Source organism: Passer montanus, unplaced genomic scaffold (genome assembly GCF_014805655.1).
Source record: "Passer montanus isolate IOZ18808 unplaced genomic scaffold, ASM1480565v1 scaffold135, whole genome shotgun sequence".
NCBI classification, from domain to species: domain Eukaryota; kingdom Metazoa; phylum Chordata; class Aves; order Passeriformes; family Passeridae; genus Passer; species Passer montanus.
Genome location: NW_024360386.1, coordinates 516,389 through 532,528, shown reverse-complemented (window position 1 = coordinate 532,528; position 16,140 = coordinate 516,389). Strand labels below are relative to the sequence as shown.

General features: G+C 45.7%; 1 protein-coding gene across 2 annotated transcripts in view; it reads right to left on the bottom strand.

Annotated features, from left to right (window-relative positions):
* Positions 1 to 4,608: 4,608 nt before the first annotated feature.
* The window catches only part of CHCHD3 (coiled-coil-helix-coiled-coil-helix domain containing 3), a 128,804-nt gene continuing 117,272 nt past the window's right edge, over positions 4,609 to 16,140 (bottom strand). For both annotated transcript variants that reach the window (XM_039699484.1, XM_039699482.1), the window contains exons 7-8: positions 11,614 to 11,749; positions 4,609 to 5,308 (exon numbers count right to left, since the gene is read on the bottom strand). In XM_039699484.1, the coding sequence (XP_039555418.1) occupies positions 5,282 to 5,308; positions 11,614 to 11,749 (163 nt within the window). In that variant the 3' untranslated portion in view covers positions 4,609 to 5,281. The remainder of the gene's footprint in view (positions 5,309 to 11,613; positions 11,750 to 16,140) is intronic.

Below are 16,140 nucleotides of genomic sequence, written 5' to 3'. Positions count from 1 at the left end.
ACAAATCTCTCCTGCTCTGCTCCTTTCCTCTGCTCCTGCAGCTGGATCACAGATTTCTTGTGGCAAAGGTAATTTTTTCAGGCAAAAGCAGAGGTTTCATTTACCTGTCCAATTCCAGGAGTGGGACTTTCAGCAAACCAGAGCTCAGAGTCCTTTCCCTGCCCTCAAACACGCCCTGGCTGTCAGCCAGACCCCACTCAATGCTGCAAACTCCTTCATCAGGCTCTGCTGTGTAAAGGCAGCTCTGGGATAGATTTCTTGTTTGCCTGCTTTTCACCAGGAGTCAGATTAGAAGACATTCAAGCTGATTTTGACCTTTACAAAGCAGGCCAAGTGTTAATAATATTAAAACTGAGAAGGGGGGAGAAAAAATTCTCACTCCCTGACATAGGAAACAGGAGAGAGATCCCGTGAACTCTCATGTCTGGCAAAAATATTTCATCTATTAATGGACTTTCATCTCCTTGCCTCCACTACACTTCACCCATGAACCTTTTGCAGATCTGATCCCTCCACCACGACCAAACTTGTGAACAACGTGGCAAGGAGCTGAAGGAACCTGTGAATTTCTTCTGTCAGTTTTTATGGAATAGTGGACTCCAGCATGTGCCAAGTCCCTCCCAGCCCTGCTATTTCTGTATCAGCAACAGATGAACACGAGGAAGAATCTGCTTCGTTTGCAGTTTGCTGGGGAATTAATCCACTTCCTGCAGCTCCAGCCTCCCAAATGAGCACTGGCAGCTTGATCTTCATTTTGGGATCACTGGGACAGCTGCACTGCCCTGCCCACCCACAGGACGTGGTGAGGAGGGAGGGATGGTTTTCCTGAGCAGAAAATGCCTGGTTTCATGGGACACAGGCAGAAAAACTCACCTGCAGGTGCTGAGCTGCACTCCAAGCTGGAAATGGCTCTAAGGCCAGGCTGGATGGGGCTTGGAGCAGCCTGGCCTAGTGGAAGGTGTCCCTGCCCATGGGATGAGATGATCTGGAAGGTTCCTTCCCACCCAAACCAGTCTGGGATTCAGGGAATGCCTCAGCTGAAGCAGCAAAGCAGCCCCAGGGTGAAGGGATGGGAGGGATCCAACACAAGGAGGAGGGATCAGCCTCAGCAGTGGCACTGGGACACTGCCAAGCAGCTCCCCAGGAAGAGTTCCCACCCAAAAGGTGTCCCCAGCTTTCCTGAGCAAATATAAAACCTTGCAATAAACACAGCACTGCTGGGTGAGCTGCCTCAAATCCTGCCCTGACCATGGCACAAGCTCTCCTGGGTGCCATCAGAAGGTGGCTCAGAAGTTTTTGGGCACAAAACCTCTGACAAACTGGGGGTTTAGGGTTGTTTTCCCTCCAAAATTTCCCACCCCATTTCCACCAAGGGCAGCTGCAGCTTGCCATGCAGGGGGTGAAGGGTTAACCTCGGGGGGTGCTGCAGCCTGAAACTCAAGGTGCTCCCTCCAGCACTTCCCAGCAGTTACTGGCTTGAGAGAGAATCAAACTAATTACCTTAGTAATTACCAAACTAATTACCTCTCTAATTACCCAGTGTCTTTGTTCACATGGAGCTGACATTCTTGCAGAGGAGCCCTGGCTCAGTGCCCCACGTTCCCCTGGAATCTTGCTGCCTCTCTCAAGGCCTTGAGGAGCCAGGTCCCCCTCACACCATGGCTGAGCTCAGGTCCTGTCCCTCCTCCCCAGGGAGGGGCAGAGGCTGATGGTCAAACCAGGGATGCCCTTGGTGCCAGGCCCTGTCTGACACTTGTGAGAGCAGCCAGGGAGGTGACAGAGCCAACACAGAGTGAAAGCAGCAGGGAGTGCCTCACCTCCAGGTGAATCCTGCCCTGGGGTCACTCTCTGCTGTCCTGAGCTCTGCTGTGACACTGGAACAGCCCCAGCTCCTCAGGAGGCAGTGCTGGAACAGGAACACGAGTGGTGTCACCAGTGCTGGCCATGGCCCCAGAGGGTTTTGTGGGAAGAGGCTGAGCACAGACAGGACCCTCCTGGCTGCAGGACCTCGCCTGCTTTCTCCTCCCACATCGCCTCTTTGTGTCCCCAGCCGACTCCCAGAGTGTCAGCTCAGCACAAACCACCACAAATTATGGGCTGACCAGGTCACAAAATCCACATCTGCAGCTGTTTGTGCCCAAATCTAAATCCTTGTCTGCTTTTGCCTGCAGCGCCCAGCTCCTGATGGAACAGGACTGAGCATGGGCAGGGAGCCACAGCCTGCTGTCACCTGGCATGGGACAAACCAAGACTTGTGAGTCCTGCAAATCACATTTGACACCCTGGACAAAAATTCTGGCACTTCTCCACTCTCTCAGTCCCGGCTGCTGGTGAAAGAGGCTGGCCTTGCTCTGTCCTGCTGTCACCAACAGCTGCTGTTGGTTTGGGATCTGCAGGTGCTGAAAAAGGTCACAGAATCCTAAAATCATGAACAGGAGGGAAACCTCTCCATAGGTTTTCCATGCCAAAAAGGAAACTTCCAAGATTTTAATATTTCAGCACCCACAGCAGCAAGTGGGGAGAGGCAAAAAAATCAAACACCTACAGCAGGACAGGGATGCAGGTACACAAAAGGAGAAGGTGTAGGTGGCATAAGCAGAGGTGGTGGTGGTGAAACACCAGAAACATCCAGAATTACTGCTCTGCTTTAAAGACAAAGGTTGTTGGCACCATGGACAGCTCTGAAAACCACACCAAGGACAGCTCTAAAAACCTCAGCATGGACAGCTCTGAAGCCCACAATAAGGATAGTTCTAAAGTCCACACCAAGGACAGTTCAGAAGTCCACACCATGGACAGTTCTAAAATCCACACCAAGGACACCTCTAAAAATCTCACCATGGACAGTTCTGAAGCCCACAATAATGACACTTCTAGGAGAAGGTGTAGGTGGCATAAGCAGAGGTGGTGGTGGTGAAACACCAGAAACATCCAGAATTACTGCTCTGCTTTAAAGACAAGGGTTGTTGGCACCATGGACAGCTCTGAAAACCACACCAAGGACAGTTCTAAAGTTTACACCATGGACAGTTCTAAAAACCTCACCACGGACAGTTCTGAAGCCCACACCAAGGACAGTTGTAAATCCCACACCATGGACAGTTCAGAAGTCTACACCATGGGTAGTTCTAAAATCCACACCAAGGACAGTTCTAAACTCCACACCAAGGACAGTTCTAAAAACCTCACCAAGGACAGTTCTGAAGCCCACACCAAGGACAGTTGTAAATCCCACATTGTGGACAGTTTTAAAGCCCACACCAAGGACAGTTCTGAAGCCCACACCACCACCAGAGCCATTTTCAAAGTCCTCACCCAAGCCCAAGCCCCACAGGCTGCAGATGCCACCCCTGATGCCACAGAAGATGTTTAAAGAACACAACACCTCAAACACAGTTGGAACAAAGCAGGCAAGGCTGACTCTCACTGCTCAAGGCTGTCAGGATGAGAAACCAATAAACATTTGGCATAACAGAGACCTTCCTTCCCGACACAGCTCTTCCCCTGATTTTACAGCATCATCTGGCCTGAAAAACGTCTGCTTTTCCTCTATGCTGTGTTTTGCTGCCAATTCTGAGTCTGGCAAGGCTGGCTCTGCCAACTTCTTGGCTCTCTGTTACAAAAGAGAACATTAGAGAGAAGGATTTGTGAGTTAGCTGATTTGTAAACACTACAGCAAGTCACCGTGTAAACACGGTGCTTATGTCCCTGTTGTTTCTCCTGAGCAGTTTACCTGGCACCTGATGTTGAACTCCAGGATCCTCCCCTCCCACCAACATTACAGTTGCTTGGCATGTAAAAAAAAAATAAAAAAATCCCAGCTTCTCTGGGTAGCATTAAAAAAAAATCCTTAATTAAACAGTGCTCACAAAGCATCTTGATAATTAGGAAAGTCACTGGTAATATTTTGCATGAATAATAAATGAGATCCACAGGTGCACCCGCAGTTGTTCAGCAGGATGAGGTTCAAACACAGCCAATTAGAGAGGGAGAACAGGTAAATAAGCAGCAGAAGGCTCCAGACTCGCTGCTCATTTGACATCATTACTTTCACTATTGTGTAAAAAGTCCTTTCTAAGATGGCTTGGGACAAGGAGTGTGGCAGTTTTTACCTGAAATAAAAGAATTAAAGGACACTGGGTGCTTGCACAAAGCTGGTTTGGAGATTTTAGGGGGTTTCTGTCCATTCACAGAATCCCAGAATGCTTTGACACTGTCATTCCAACCCTCTCCCATGGGCAGGGACACCTTCCACTACCCCAGGTTGCTCCAAGCCCCATCCAGCCTGGCCTGGGACACTCCAGGGATGGGGAACCCACACCCTCTCCAGGCAGCAAGAGCTTGTGCTGCTCCATTCACAAGCGTTTCCCAAGGAGGGAAGTGGTGGTGGATAAATCACAACACTCCCATCACGTGGGATCCTTTTAGGTGGCTGTGATGGGAAACAGCTCAATCCCAGCCCCGTTCCTGACACCAGGGCTGGTTGTGCATGAAAGTCTGTGCTTGAAAGCTTCAGCAACAACATCTGCTGGCAAGGCGTGATTGACACAGCAGAGGGAACACCATCCACGCCCGAGGAGTGGGAAAGGAGACAGACTGCAGCATCAATCTTGTGCATAAAATAGATTTATTGTTGGTACAGAGCGAGGCATTTTCGTCAGGACTTGATACGAGCGAGGAGCACAACAGAACCATCCCATGGAAACAAAGGCCATGGAGCACCCGAAGCCTTGGGTCACAAACATCATTCCAGCAGAAGGCCTGCAGAGAGAGACTTCATCGAGCCAGGCCATTTGGGAAATAAGTTAAAGCACAATTTACAATTCTACACTGAGAGGAGAACTCTGACACCGGGAGCGGGGGCTGCTCCCGAGGAACGGCCGCGTCCCGGCGCTGCAAGGGTTACACCCCCTGCTCCTGACAGAGAGACCTTTCTGAGGAGATCCTACAGTGAAACAGCAGCATTTGAAGGATATTTCCCCTGTCTGAGGTCAGAGAAAGGCTCTTTTCTTTCCCTTCCTTCAATCACCAGTAAGTGGGCTTTGATGCGGCGGAGCAGCGGCCTCGGACGCGCGAGCTCTGATGGAACAAGATCCAGCTCTGGCTTTCCAAGTGCTCCTGCTGATTGAGCCCTGAGGATGCTGCCCTTCAAATGGCTCTTCCACTTCTTCTCTTTATTGGGCTGCCCTGCAAATGGGCTGCTGGGTCGTTCTTGGGGAGAAAAAAAAAGCTCTTCTGCTGAAATTAGTTGATGGTCTTGTGCTTGATTGGGACAATGCCTTTATCCTCCTCTCCCAAGCATTCTCTGCTGCAAAAACCACCAGAGGGGAGGGAAGAGAGAGGGAAAACCACATATTTCAGTAACTCAAAGTTATTCTGAATTTTGGCTTCAATTCCTTCCTAGGATGTGCAGTTTTTTAAACTAAAAACGCAGAATAAAATGTTGTTGATAAACACATCATGCCAGAGACAAGTCAGAGAAGGAGAATGAAGCAGTTTGAGAACTCACAAGGCAGAGGTTTGGAGGCCTGAAGAGTCTCACTAATGATCCATTTTCACCTCCCCTCTTGCTTTCATGGCTTTAGTGCTGTGGCTATTAAAGGAAATTAAAACACCTGACCTTACAATAAGAAAAATCCCATTCCCAGCAATTAAACTCTTGAGAAAAAATATCCTGGAAACATCCAGCACTGAGAATCCCTTGCCTGGCTCCTTCCCGGGTGCTGAGTCAGAATCAAAACCCCAACAGACTGAACATGTTGCACTCATCCTGGCCTTCATTACAGAACCACAGAGCATGGAATGGTTGGCTTGGAAAGGACCTTAAAATAATTTAATTATTTTCACTGGACCAGGTTTCCTGTCCCTGGAAATGTTCCAGGTTGGACAGGGCTTGGAGCAGCCTGGGACAGTGGGAGGTGTCCCTGCCCATGGCAGGGGATGGAATTAGATGATCTTTAAGGCCCCTTCCAACCCAAACCATTCTTCTTGCCTACAAAACCCATCCAATGAGTAAGGACTAATTATGAGTCTCCTTGCAATAAATGGTAGGAAATGGTAGAATGATAATTCTGAGGCTTTATGTCAGGAACAAACCCAAATTTAAACATTTAAACATGCTCCAAACAGATTCAAGTGTCTGAGCAACACTACACAGCTGGGAAGTCTGGACTGCATTGAAAATTAGGGAAAATTAACAATAAAGGGAATTAAAACCGTATCAGGTTTGGTTTCAACCAAATTCTCAAATTATTCCTAAAAATAACCCTTTGCTATTCCATCCAGTTCTGCAAGGATTAAGAGCTGCACTTAGACTGGATTTTAGGAAAAATGTCTTCTGAATTTTGGCTTCAATTCCTTCCTAGGATGTGCAGTTTTTTAAACTAAAAACGCAGAATAAAATGTTGTTGATAAACACATCATGCCAGAGACAAGTCAGAGAAGGAGAATGAAGCAGTTTGAGAACTCACAAGGCAGAGGTTTGGAGGCCTGAAGAGTCTCACTAATGATCCATTTTCACCTCCCCTCTTGCTTTCATGGCTTTAGTGCTGTGGCTATTAAAGGAAATTAAAACACCTGACCTTACAATAAGAAAAATCCCATTCCCAGCAATTAAACTCTTGAGAAAAAATATCCTGGAAACATCCAGCACTGAGAATCCCTTGCCTGGCTCCTTCCCGGGTGCTGAGTCAGAATCAAAACCCCAACAGACTGAACATGTTGCACTCATCTTGGCCTTCATTACAGAACCACAGAGCATGGAATGGTTTGGCTTGGAAAGCACCTTAAAAATAATTTATTTCTTTTTACTGGACCAGGTTTCCTGTCCCTGGAAATGTTCCAGGTTGGACAGGGCTTGGAGCAGCCTGGGACAGTGGGAGGTGTCCCTGCCCATGGCAGGGGATGGAATGAGATGATCTTTAAGGCCCCTTCCAACCCAAACCATTCTTCTTGCCTACAAAACCCATCCAATGAGTAAGGACTAATTATGAGTCTCCTTGCAATAAATGGTAGGAAATGGTAGAATGATAATTCTGAGGCTTTATGTCAGGAACAAACCCAAATTTAAACATTGAAATGCTCCAAACTGATTCAAGTGTCTGAGCAACACTACACAGCTGGGAAGTCTGGACTGCATTGAAAATTAGGGAAAATTAACAATAAAGGGAATTAAAACCGTATCAGGTTTGGTTTCCACCAAATTCTCAAATTATTCCTAAAAATAACCCTTTGCTATTCCATCCAGTTCTGCAAGGGTTAAGAGCTGCACTTAGACTGGATTTTAGGAAAAATGTCTTTCCCAAAAGGATTGTCCAGCCTGGCACAGCTGCCCAGGGGACAGGGCTGGAGTCCCCATTCCTGGAGGGATTTGAAGCCCTTTCCCTTTGAAGTGTGGATGTGGCACTTGGGGACATGGTCAGTGGTGGCCTTGGCAGTGCTGGGAATGCTTGGATTCCATGATCCTGGAGGTATTTTCCAACCATGACAATTCTGGCTTTAAAATTCTCCAAGGCACCCACACAAACAGGTGGTGACTGTCCTTGTGCCCACAAAATCCTCCAGAATCCACAGAGGAGAAGAAGATGCTGATGGAATAAAAGAAGTCAGCTTTGTGCTCTTTGGGTGCATTTACAAACAAAAATCTGGGGAAATTTCACCTGTTGCCAAAACCTCCAATCCATGGCACCCCCATGGGCATTTCTGGAAAGCTCAGGAAGGCTCCTCTACCTGGAAAATTCCTTTTTGCACAAGAATTACAGATTCACTCCATGCCATCTCTGAGCTGAATATTAACTTTATGTTGAATTAACACTGCACAGGATAAGAGAGGAAATTCCCAAGGGATCTGAGAAAAATGGGCTGCTTTTGTTTACTGTCCTAAAGAAAGAAATTGCAGATATTTGTTCATCATATCCATATTTCTGCCCTTCAGAATTTCACAAAATTTCACCTTTATATTAATGGGGTATTCCAAGCCTTACTTTGGTTTTATCTACATTTTGGCATTTTTTTAGTGGTTTTTCTTGCCTTTTTAAAATAATGCATTTAAAATATTTCCTTTTTTTTTTAACCTAACCCCATAGAAGGAAGCTGGTCCCTTTTTAAATTAATGCATTTTTTTTCCTTGCCTTTTAAAATTAATGCTTTTTTTTTTAGCATAACCCCATGGAGGGAAGCTGGTCCATCATAAACTTCCTTCAGTGAGGGCAGTGTTAAATGATGAGGTCTTTTTATTGCATTTCAATTGAGTGTTTCCAGATACATAAATTCCATGTATTTTTCTCTTACACTGGAAATTGGTATCAAGTTTATCAAGTAAATTTTAGCCTCATCATCAAGTAAAAATACTGGAGGCTAAAATCCTGGTTTTATTTTATTTAGGATGCATAATTAAGGACCCACTTGATCCAACAAATTAAAATAGTGGTTACACTATTTATTTACACTTTATCCAAGGCTAAAGATAACATTTTGTAGCCAGGCTGCCAGGCACCAGCAGCTGCTGATATTGTTATTTTAAGTACTCTTAAACCTCACCTGCCTGCAGAGACCTGAATCCTCCTGGAATTCAATGCTTTAACAGGAAATGATTGCACAGATTTGTTAAACCATGGACTGGTTGTGTTTTTATGTAAGAATCAGAACTTCTTGTAGCCCAGGAGGGGGAAAAATGAAGAAAAACATCCCCAAAATGTGTATTTTAACAGTTAAGGTCCATATCCATGGCTGGAAAACCAGGAAAAAGGAATAAAAAGCCATGGATGGTCTGGCTGGAGTTACTTCAGCATAAATAAATGCCAGACACAATCCAAATATCTTCCCCTTAATGGCTCCATTAGGTTAAGTTTTCCTCTCCATTACTGGCATTATCATTATAATAACATGCAAACATTAATAACAGAGTTTAATTTATCTCCCCCAGCTTCTCATGACTTTGGGAAGAGATTTCAAGGGAAGATACAACAATGTGTCAAACCCCTCTGAATTAACAACTCTCTGGGCTTTTCTAAAGAGGGGAGAAAAGGACAGATAGAGACATGAGATTACAGACAGCATGAGAAATAAGGAGCACACAGAAGAGAGGGGGAGATAATTATAAGCAAGATAGGAAAGAAAGAGGAGTCAATAAATTCAATTTATGAAAAGCACAGAGTGTGCTCAGCTCGAGCACAAGTGCCCAGACTCACCGCCAGGAAATCGGATTAGTTCACTTATTTGCTTTTCAATATCTTGCTCTATTCCCTCTAGCAAATTTTCTTCTTCCTTTGTTTCTTGTAGCCAGTGTCAGTTAACTTTTTCATTTCTGAATCTGCCATTTATCCCCTTCCTCTGGCTCCCAACCAAGCGCACAGAGAAGGTAATTTTGAAGTTATTTTATAGCAGCATTTAGGAATTATTTCAAAGGAACTGTCTGGACATGTGGGCAAACAGTGAGTAAAAATAATTACAGTTACAGCTGCAGCACGAGGAGGATGGGCTGGAGTTCATTATGAAAAACAATTGCTCCTGCTTGCAAATATTTCCATCATAAAAGGCTTCTCCTTCTCTGTTATCATGAGAGAAGCCTCTCTGAATTCTCATCTTGAATTCAGCATGTGTGAAACAGAATAAGAAACATTTAGGAAACACTTTTAACTACTTGACAGGCTTGGATGAAGATCTTCAACAAGAAAAAAAAGGTGTTTAAAAGGGTTCAAAAACCTAATGCTCATATTTATGCAATTTGCTTTTCCTGCACCTTCTGAATATGAATTAATTCATCCCCATCAGAGTCTTCTGAAGAAATCCCTATCAGATACAAACTTGAGTTAGAGCTTAAACATGTCTAAGTAATTAATCCATTTTTTTCTGGTGAATTTAAAAAATAATTTTAAAAAATTAACATGCAGTAAATTAGTGCTGCAGATGCTGCAGGGCCATGGGGAAATCCATTACAGAACAAACCAAAACAGGGCTACAAGTGACAGAACAAGAGGAAACGGCCTCAAGTTGCACCTGGGGAGGTTGAGGTTGGATATTGTGGAAGATTTCTTCACTCAAGGGCTTGTTTAGCCAGGGCAGGGCTGGAGTCCCCATTCCTGGGGGGATTTCAAAGCCATGTGGATGTGGCACTTGGGGACAGGGTCCGTGGTGGCCTTGGCAGAGCTGAGGCACAACTGGACTGGATGGGCTTAAGAACCTTAATGATTCTATGATTTTCATGTTATTCACTGGACTTTCCATAAAAAAAGGAGACTGGTGCATTCCAAAATGGGCAGGAAGAGAAATCATGGAATTCACAGAAGGGTTTGGATAAGGAAGAACAAATGCGGAAACAAAAGGAAGCTCAGGCAATCCACACCCTGCAGGTGGGCAGCCCATGAAGTGTGTAACAGCTGAATTGTTTCCAGGTGCTCTATGAAGAGCCAAGAGTGGTTTCAGAAGGATTTGTGGGAATTTAATCAATTAACATTGTCTGTGTCCAGCAGAAATTCCTGATGAGAAAGAGCAAACGTGTTTCATGGAATCATGGAGTGATTTGGGTTGGAAGGGACCTTAAAGCCCATCCAGTGCCACCCCTGCCATGGGAAGGGACACCTTTCACCATCCCAGAGTGCTCCCAGCTGGCCTTGGACACTTCCAGGGCTGGAGGAACAAATACCAATAAAGAACAGAATAGAGGAATTGAACTGGAAGGGACAGGGAGCTCTCAGTGACTGAGGAACAACGAGCAGCGTTAATTCCAGCAGATCTTTGGGAATACCAGCTCGAGGCTGCAGCATTTTACAGCAAAAGGTCACGGAGAAGGATCAGAGGCAAAGTCTCAGGGATTTTCTGCCCAGGCAGAGTTAAGCCCAGGGAAGGTGATTACCATGATCAAACACCAGCCGTGCTCGCCAGGTCTCCACTGTCACATGAAGATGGGTGTCCTCACGTGCTCAAATATTAACTCACAGATTTGGGCAGAAATAAAGATCAACAGACTGATTTAAGCACTTTTTACACATCCTGCATGTGGGCTGTGAGCACAGTACCAGGTTTGTTTAAGAACACAACTGAGGTCAATATATGCATTTCTGTATTTGAAAAATGCAAGCTGATGAAAAAGAGAAAAACTGAGAAATTGTGGCTTCTTTTAATTTAATGATTTACCTATTACTGTCATTTCCCTTCATGCTGCACTAATAAAGCATACAGATTTTAATTAGCAGTGGCATCCATACCCACAAAACTGGAAGGGAGGATGGCAAGAGCAGGTAAAGGGCAATTTTAGAGCCTTGCACAACACAAGACAGAAGAAATCAAGAATTCCAAGTGGTCACCAACATAGTTTGAGACATCCATAAGTTTCTCATATTTATGGCAAAGGCTAACAGGTATTTTAATCCCCTTGTTTTACTGTTAAAATTGTAGATAACAGGAAACATCTGCCAACAGCAAGAGCTGCTACACTAAACAACAGCTTCCCAGGGGAAGAGATGGAAACCTGAGCATTTAAATCAACTCTGAGTGGTCTCCACAGAGTTCTGGGAACACACACACTGGGAAATGCTTAGGTGTGGAGGAAAGACTAATTGGAAATTCCTCTGCTCATCATTCCATCATTTTTTAGTGAGAATAGGTGCAGCTCACCTGTTTGGCATGATTGACACAGTGCAGGTACTGGCTGGCCAGGGCAGAGCAGCTCAGGGTCTCCTGGGCATGTTCCCGGTAGCACTGGAGGATTTTATCCTGCAGCTCCCCACAGATGGGGTGGGACTCGTATCTCCTGTGGGAACAGAGAACAGCTTCAGGGTTTCCTCCTAAAAACACCTCAGGAAAGACAAAAAACTTGTATTATTTTTTTATTATCATTATTGAATCAGTTTGGGTTGGGACAAAGCACATCCAGTTCCACCCCCTGCCAGGGTCAGGGACAACTTCCAGGGTGCTCCAAGCCCTGTCCAACCAGGCCTTGAAAGAATTCTTCCCTGTGAGGGTGGGGAGGTCCTGGCACTGATTGCTCAGGGCTGCTCCTGATGCCTCAGAGTTTATCTTTTACATTTTTTCACATTCTGTGCTGCTTAAGTGTGTGGGTCTGAGCCTCTTATTATGGGATGGTGAGCTCTGTGCACAGAGCAGGGAGACAAAACAATTCCTGCTGAGCTGGGCACCAAGGACAAATGATCCCAATGCCAGCCCAGGAGCACAAACCCCGTGGGCTGCAGAGAGAAAAACAAGGATGGGAGTGCAGGGGCTGCACTGGGCTTGGACACTGAACTGCAATGTGCACATGGAGCAGAGCTGAGCCCAGGGAGAGACCCCGGCAGCGCTCGTGCATTTTGGGACCATTTGGGGTCATCTTGGGTTCATTTTGGGACCATTTGGGTTCATCTTGGGTTCATTTTGGGACCATTTGGGTTCATCTTGGGTGCATTTTGGGACCATTTGGGTTCATCTTGGGACCATTTGGGTTCATCCTGGGTTCATTTTGGGACCATTTGGGTTCATCTTGGGTGCAGCCCTGGCTGGGCTCTGGTGCTGCCCAAGGTGCATCCATGGAGGAGATCCTTTCCATCAATCCCTGCTTTATTCTTTAGCTCTGTTCTAGTTCAGCCTTCTCAAGGCATCACCCCCATTCCTGCCAGGGTCCAAGGCTGGGTTGGATGGGAATTGGAGCACCCTGGGATAGTGGAAGGTGTCCCTGCCCATGAAATGGGGTTGGAAGTGGGTGATCCTCAAGGTCCTTCCCAACCCAGCCCACTCTGTGATTCTGATTCTCATTTTGCTGATTTTCCTCCATCAGGGAAATGAAACACAAAGCACAGACGCTGCTCCTCCAGGGAATTGATTTCTTGACAATCACTGAAGACGTGGTGCTAAAATAAAGAGACTGTTAAGTCACCTTGATTTTACAGCATGTACCTATATAAAACATCTCTTCCTCCTTTCATTCATTATCTGAATCTGTGAAATCTAAACCAGAATTTAAATGCATTCCCAGGTGCTTGCACACTTTATGATCTCCAAGTTCAAACTTCTGCAGACTCTTACGGAGGAGGATTTTCCCTTAATCCCCCCTCTGCTGAGATCAGCACGTGCTTCAAAGGCGTGTCAGGCATCAAAATGTGCAACCACAAACTGCTGCACATGGAGGGAGCATGGCAAGGTCTGTATTGGGACAGGGAACACAGAAACAGCAGGGATGTTCTCTGTAGACAACTCCCAGCAGTGATGATTTAGGTCCAACTAAACCAGAGCTCGATTAAAATGCCCAAACTCCTGGTGTGAATTGATAAATCAATACAAGAGAGTCTGAATTAACTAAAAAAAAAAAACCACAGTAAACCTTGCTGTGCCTTTATTCACAAGTGATTTTAAAGTGAACTCTTATATACAGGTGAAGAGAGAAAGGAATGGGCTGCTCTGGCATCACTGCATAAATTCTGTCAATGTATTTAAAGCTATTTCAATGGGGGAACTCCCTAAACCCATGATAAAGAGCTTTTGAATTGTGTATTTTTCCCCAGAGTCACGCCATCAGTGACCAAAATCCAGGTATTATTCCTTATTTGAATGTTCCAAAGGATTCTGTACATTGCCAACCATATGGAAGCCCTGTGAGACACATCTCCTGCCCCTCAGTCACACTCTTTTCCCTCCCCATTCAAGGGGGATTTTTGAAAACCTGCTCTCAACTCTGTCCTTGAGAGAACACAGCCACTTCCTTGAAGCCAACCAAGTCCATTTCTTGGATTAATCTGAGGGTGAGCACGGTCTCTGTATTGATCAGCTGTGCTTGTTCCACTCCCCTAATGCTCTGTTGGCACTTTTGGGAAAGCACTAAATGAAATTACTGCCTGGCATTAGAGGGCCATAAACCACAGGCTGCAGGATCTCCTGTTGGGAAAGGAGGTTCCATTGTGCATTATGGAAACCCCTCTGAAGGGTTTCCCATTGATTTCTGGACTCACAGATGGATGGTCAGAAACAGCAGCAAGGAAACTCCTCCAAAGAGGAATGAAATATTTCCCTAACAGAGAACCTCCTGAAGCTGCTATGGTTACATCAATTAATATTTGGATGGGATATTGGGAAGGAATTCCTGGCTGGGTTGGAATTCCCCTGGATCCCTGGAAGTGTCCAAGGCCAGGCTGGATGGAGCTTGGAGCAGCCTGGGATGGTGGAAGCTGTCTCTGCCATGGCAGGGGGTGGATCTGCATGGGCTTTAAGGTCCTTTCCAACCCAAATAATTCTTTAGTTCCATGAATAAAGGTCATTTTACAAAAGTATTTAAGGGTCTGTTGGGTTTGACTGAAGGAAAAGCTCTTAAGAAAAGGTAAATAGTGTAAACCCAGCAATTATGTGGAATCTATGGGGAAAATGTGGAGGTTTTAAATGCCTGAGTAGATAAAGCAACCTGGTCTGGTCCCAGGCAGGGCGAGGAGATCCTCGGAGAAGGAGGTCCTGAACTATCCCAAGTCCTGAGAGAGATCTGTGTTTTGGGACATGCAGAAGGAAAAGTGTCACCAGAGTATCACGGAATGGTTTGGGTTGGAAGGGCCCTGAAAACCCATCCAGTGCCACCCCTGCCTTGGACAGGGACACCTCCCACTGTCCCAGGGTGCTCCAAGCCCCAATGTCCAACCCTGGAAACTTCCAGGGATCCAGGGGAAGCCACAGCTTCTCTGGGAAATCCATCCCAAGGCCTCCCCACCCTTCCAGCCAGGAATTCCTTCCCAATATCCCATCTGAATCCCTTCTCTTTCAGTTTCAATCTCTTGCCCCTTGTCCTCTCACGATCTTCCCCTGTAAAATAAGCCAGTCTGTGTCCTACACCTCATTGATTTATTTATTTAATTAACTGCTCACAAGTAAACTGAAGGAAAACCACAAACCACGGGAGTGCAGCAGGAATGCCAGGGAATGCTGACAGATCTCCAGCTCCACTCAGTGCAACTCCAGAGCTCCTTAACAGAACCAACACCCCCAAAATCTCCAATCTTGTGCTTTTCTCAGCACGAGTCAATATGAGCAGCAGCCACATGGCATGTGAGGAACAGAGTGGTTTTATTAAGTTTGCAATTCCTTCATCTGCTTTCCCTTCTCCAGCTGCTCCTGAAGCACCTCCCATGCCAGAATAATCTTTGAGTGCTGGAATAAACCTCTGAGGGAGCTGTGCACCCACCTTTTCCAGATAGTTGATGCATCACAACCTCATAAAGGTAATAGGATGGAAACACAAAAAGAAACGAGAGCAAGACAGTCTTAAAAAGAAATATTCTATGCTAAAGCATGAAAAGAAAATTTAATGAAGGGAACTTTGTACTCATCTGGGCTCTCTCAAAGAGCATAGCTTATTGTGCTCCTGGGGGCTTGGGGAGAGGAGCCCCTTCATGGCATTCAAACAAAATGTCTACTAAAGAGGAAATTTGAAATCACCACGGTGAGCTTTGCGAGTTTCGTGCTAAAACTGACACTCTCACTGAAGGAATCTGAATGGCTGATGAGTTTCCAGCTGTGCAGGTATCTGGCATAATCCCCCCCCAGATCAGGACTTCAAGCAATTGTCATAAAATATGGGGGGGGAAAAAATATAGCAACAAAAAAGCAGAGCGTGGGATAAAAATAGTGCCACGAGATGGGCAGGAGTACCCAGGGCTTAATTTAATTCCTCATTAAAGTGCTGACACCTATCAAAGGCAGCTGATTTTATTTGTGTAACCCTTGGCTACTTGTGAAGTACTGAATTAAACAGAGCAGACTGATCCTCTGTGTCCAACCCGCAGCCTTTTAAGATCAAATCTTGCTGTGCCTCCTCCCCAGAGCAGCTCGGCACATCCGAACCACAAACTGGGGGTGGTTCCCAGCATGGGGCTGTGCTGGGGAAGTCCAGGGAAGTCTTCACTTGAAAACAAAACCCTACAAATGAACGTGATCCCACTGAGCCCCAGAGCAGCAGCACAGGAGGGTGTTGGAGAGGATGTTCTGACCTGTTTTATTTAGTCCTGCTGATGGAGGAGAGGAGCAAGACCTGGCAGAATGCAAAATAAACAACAAAAAAAAAAGCAAAGCGTTTCTTTTCTCAGTGTTCCTTTTCTCAGTGTTCTCAGAATAAACACAAGGATAAGGAAGAAGAAATGATGTGAACAAATGGTGAAACAAAAGGAAACTCAGGCA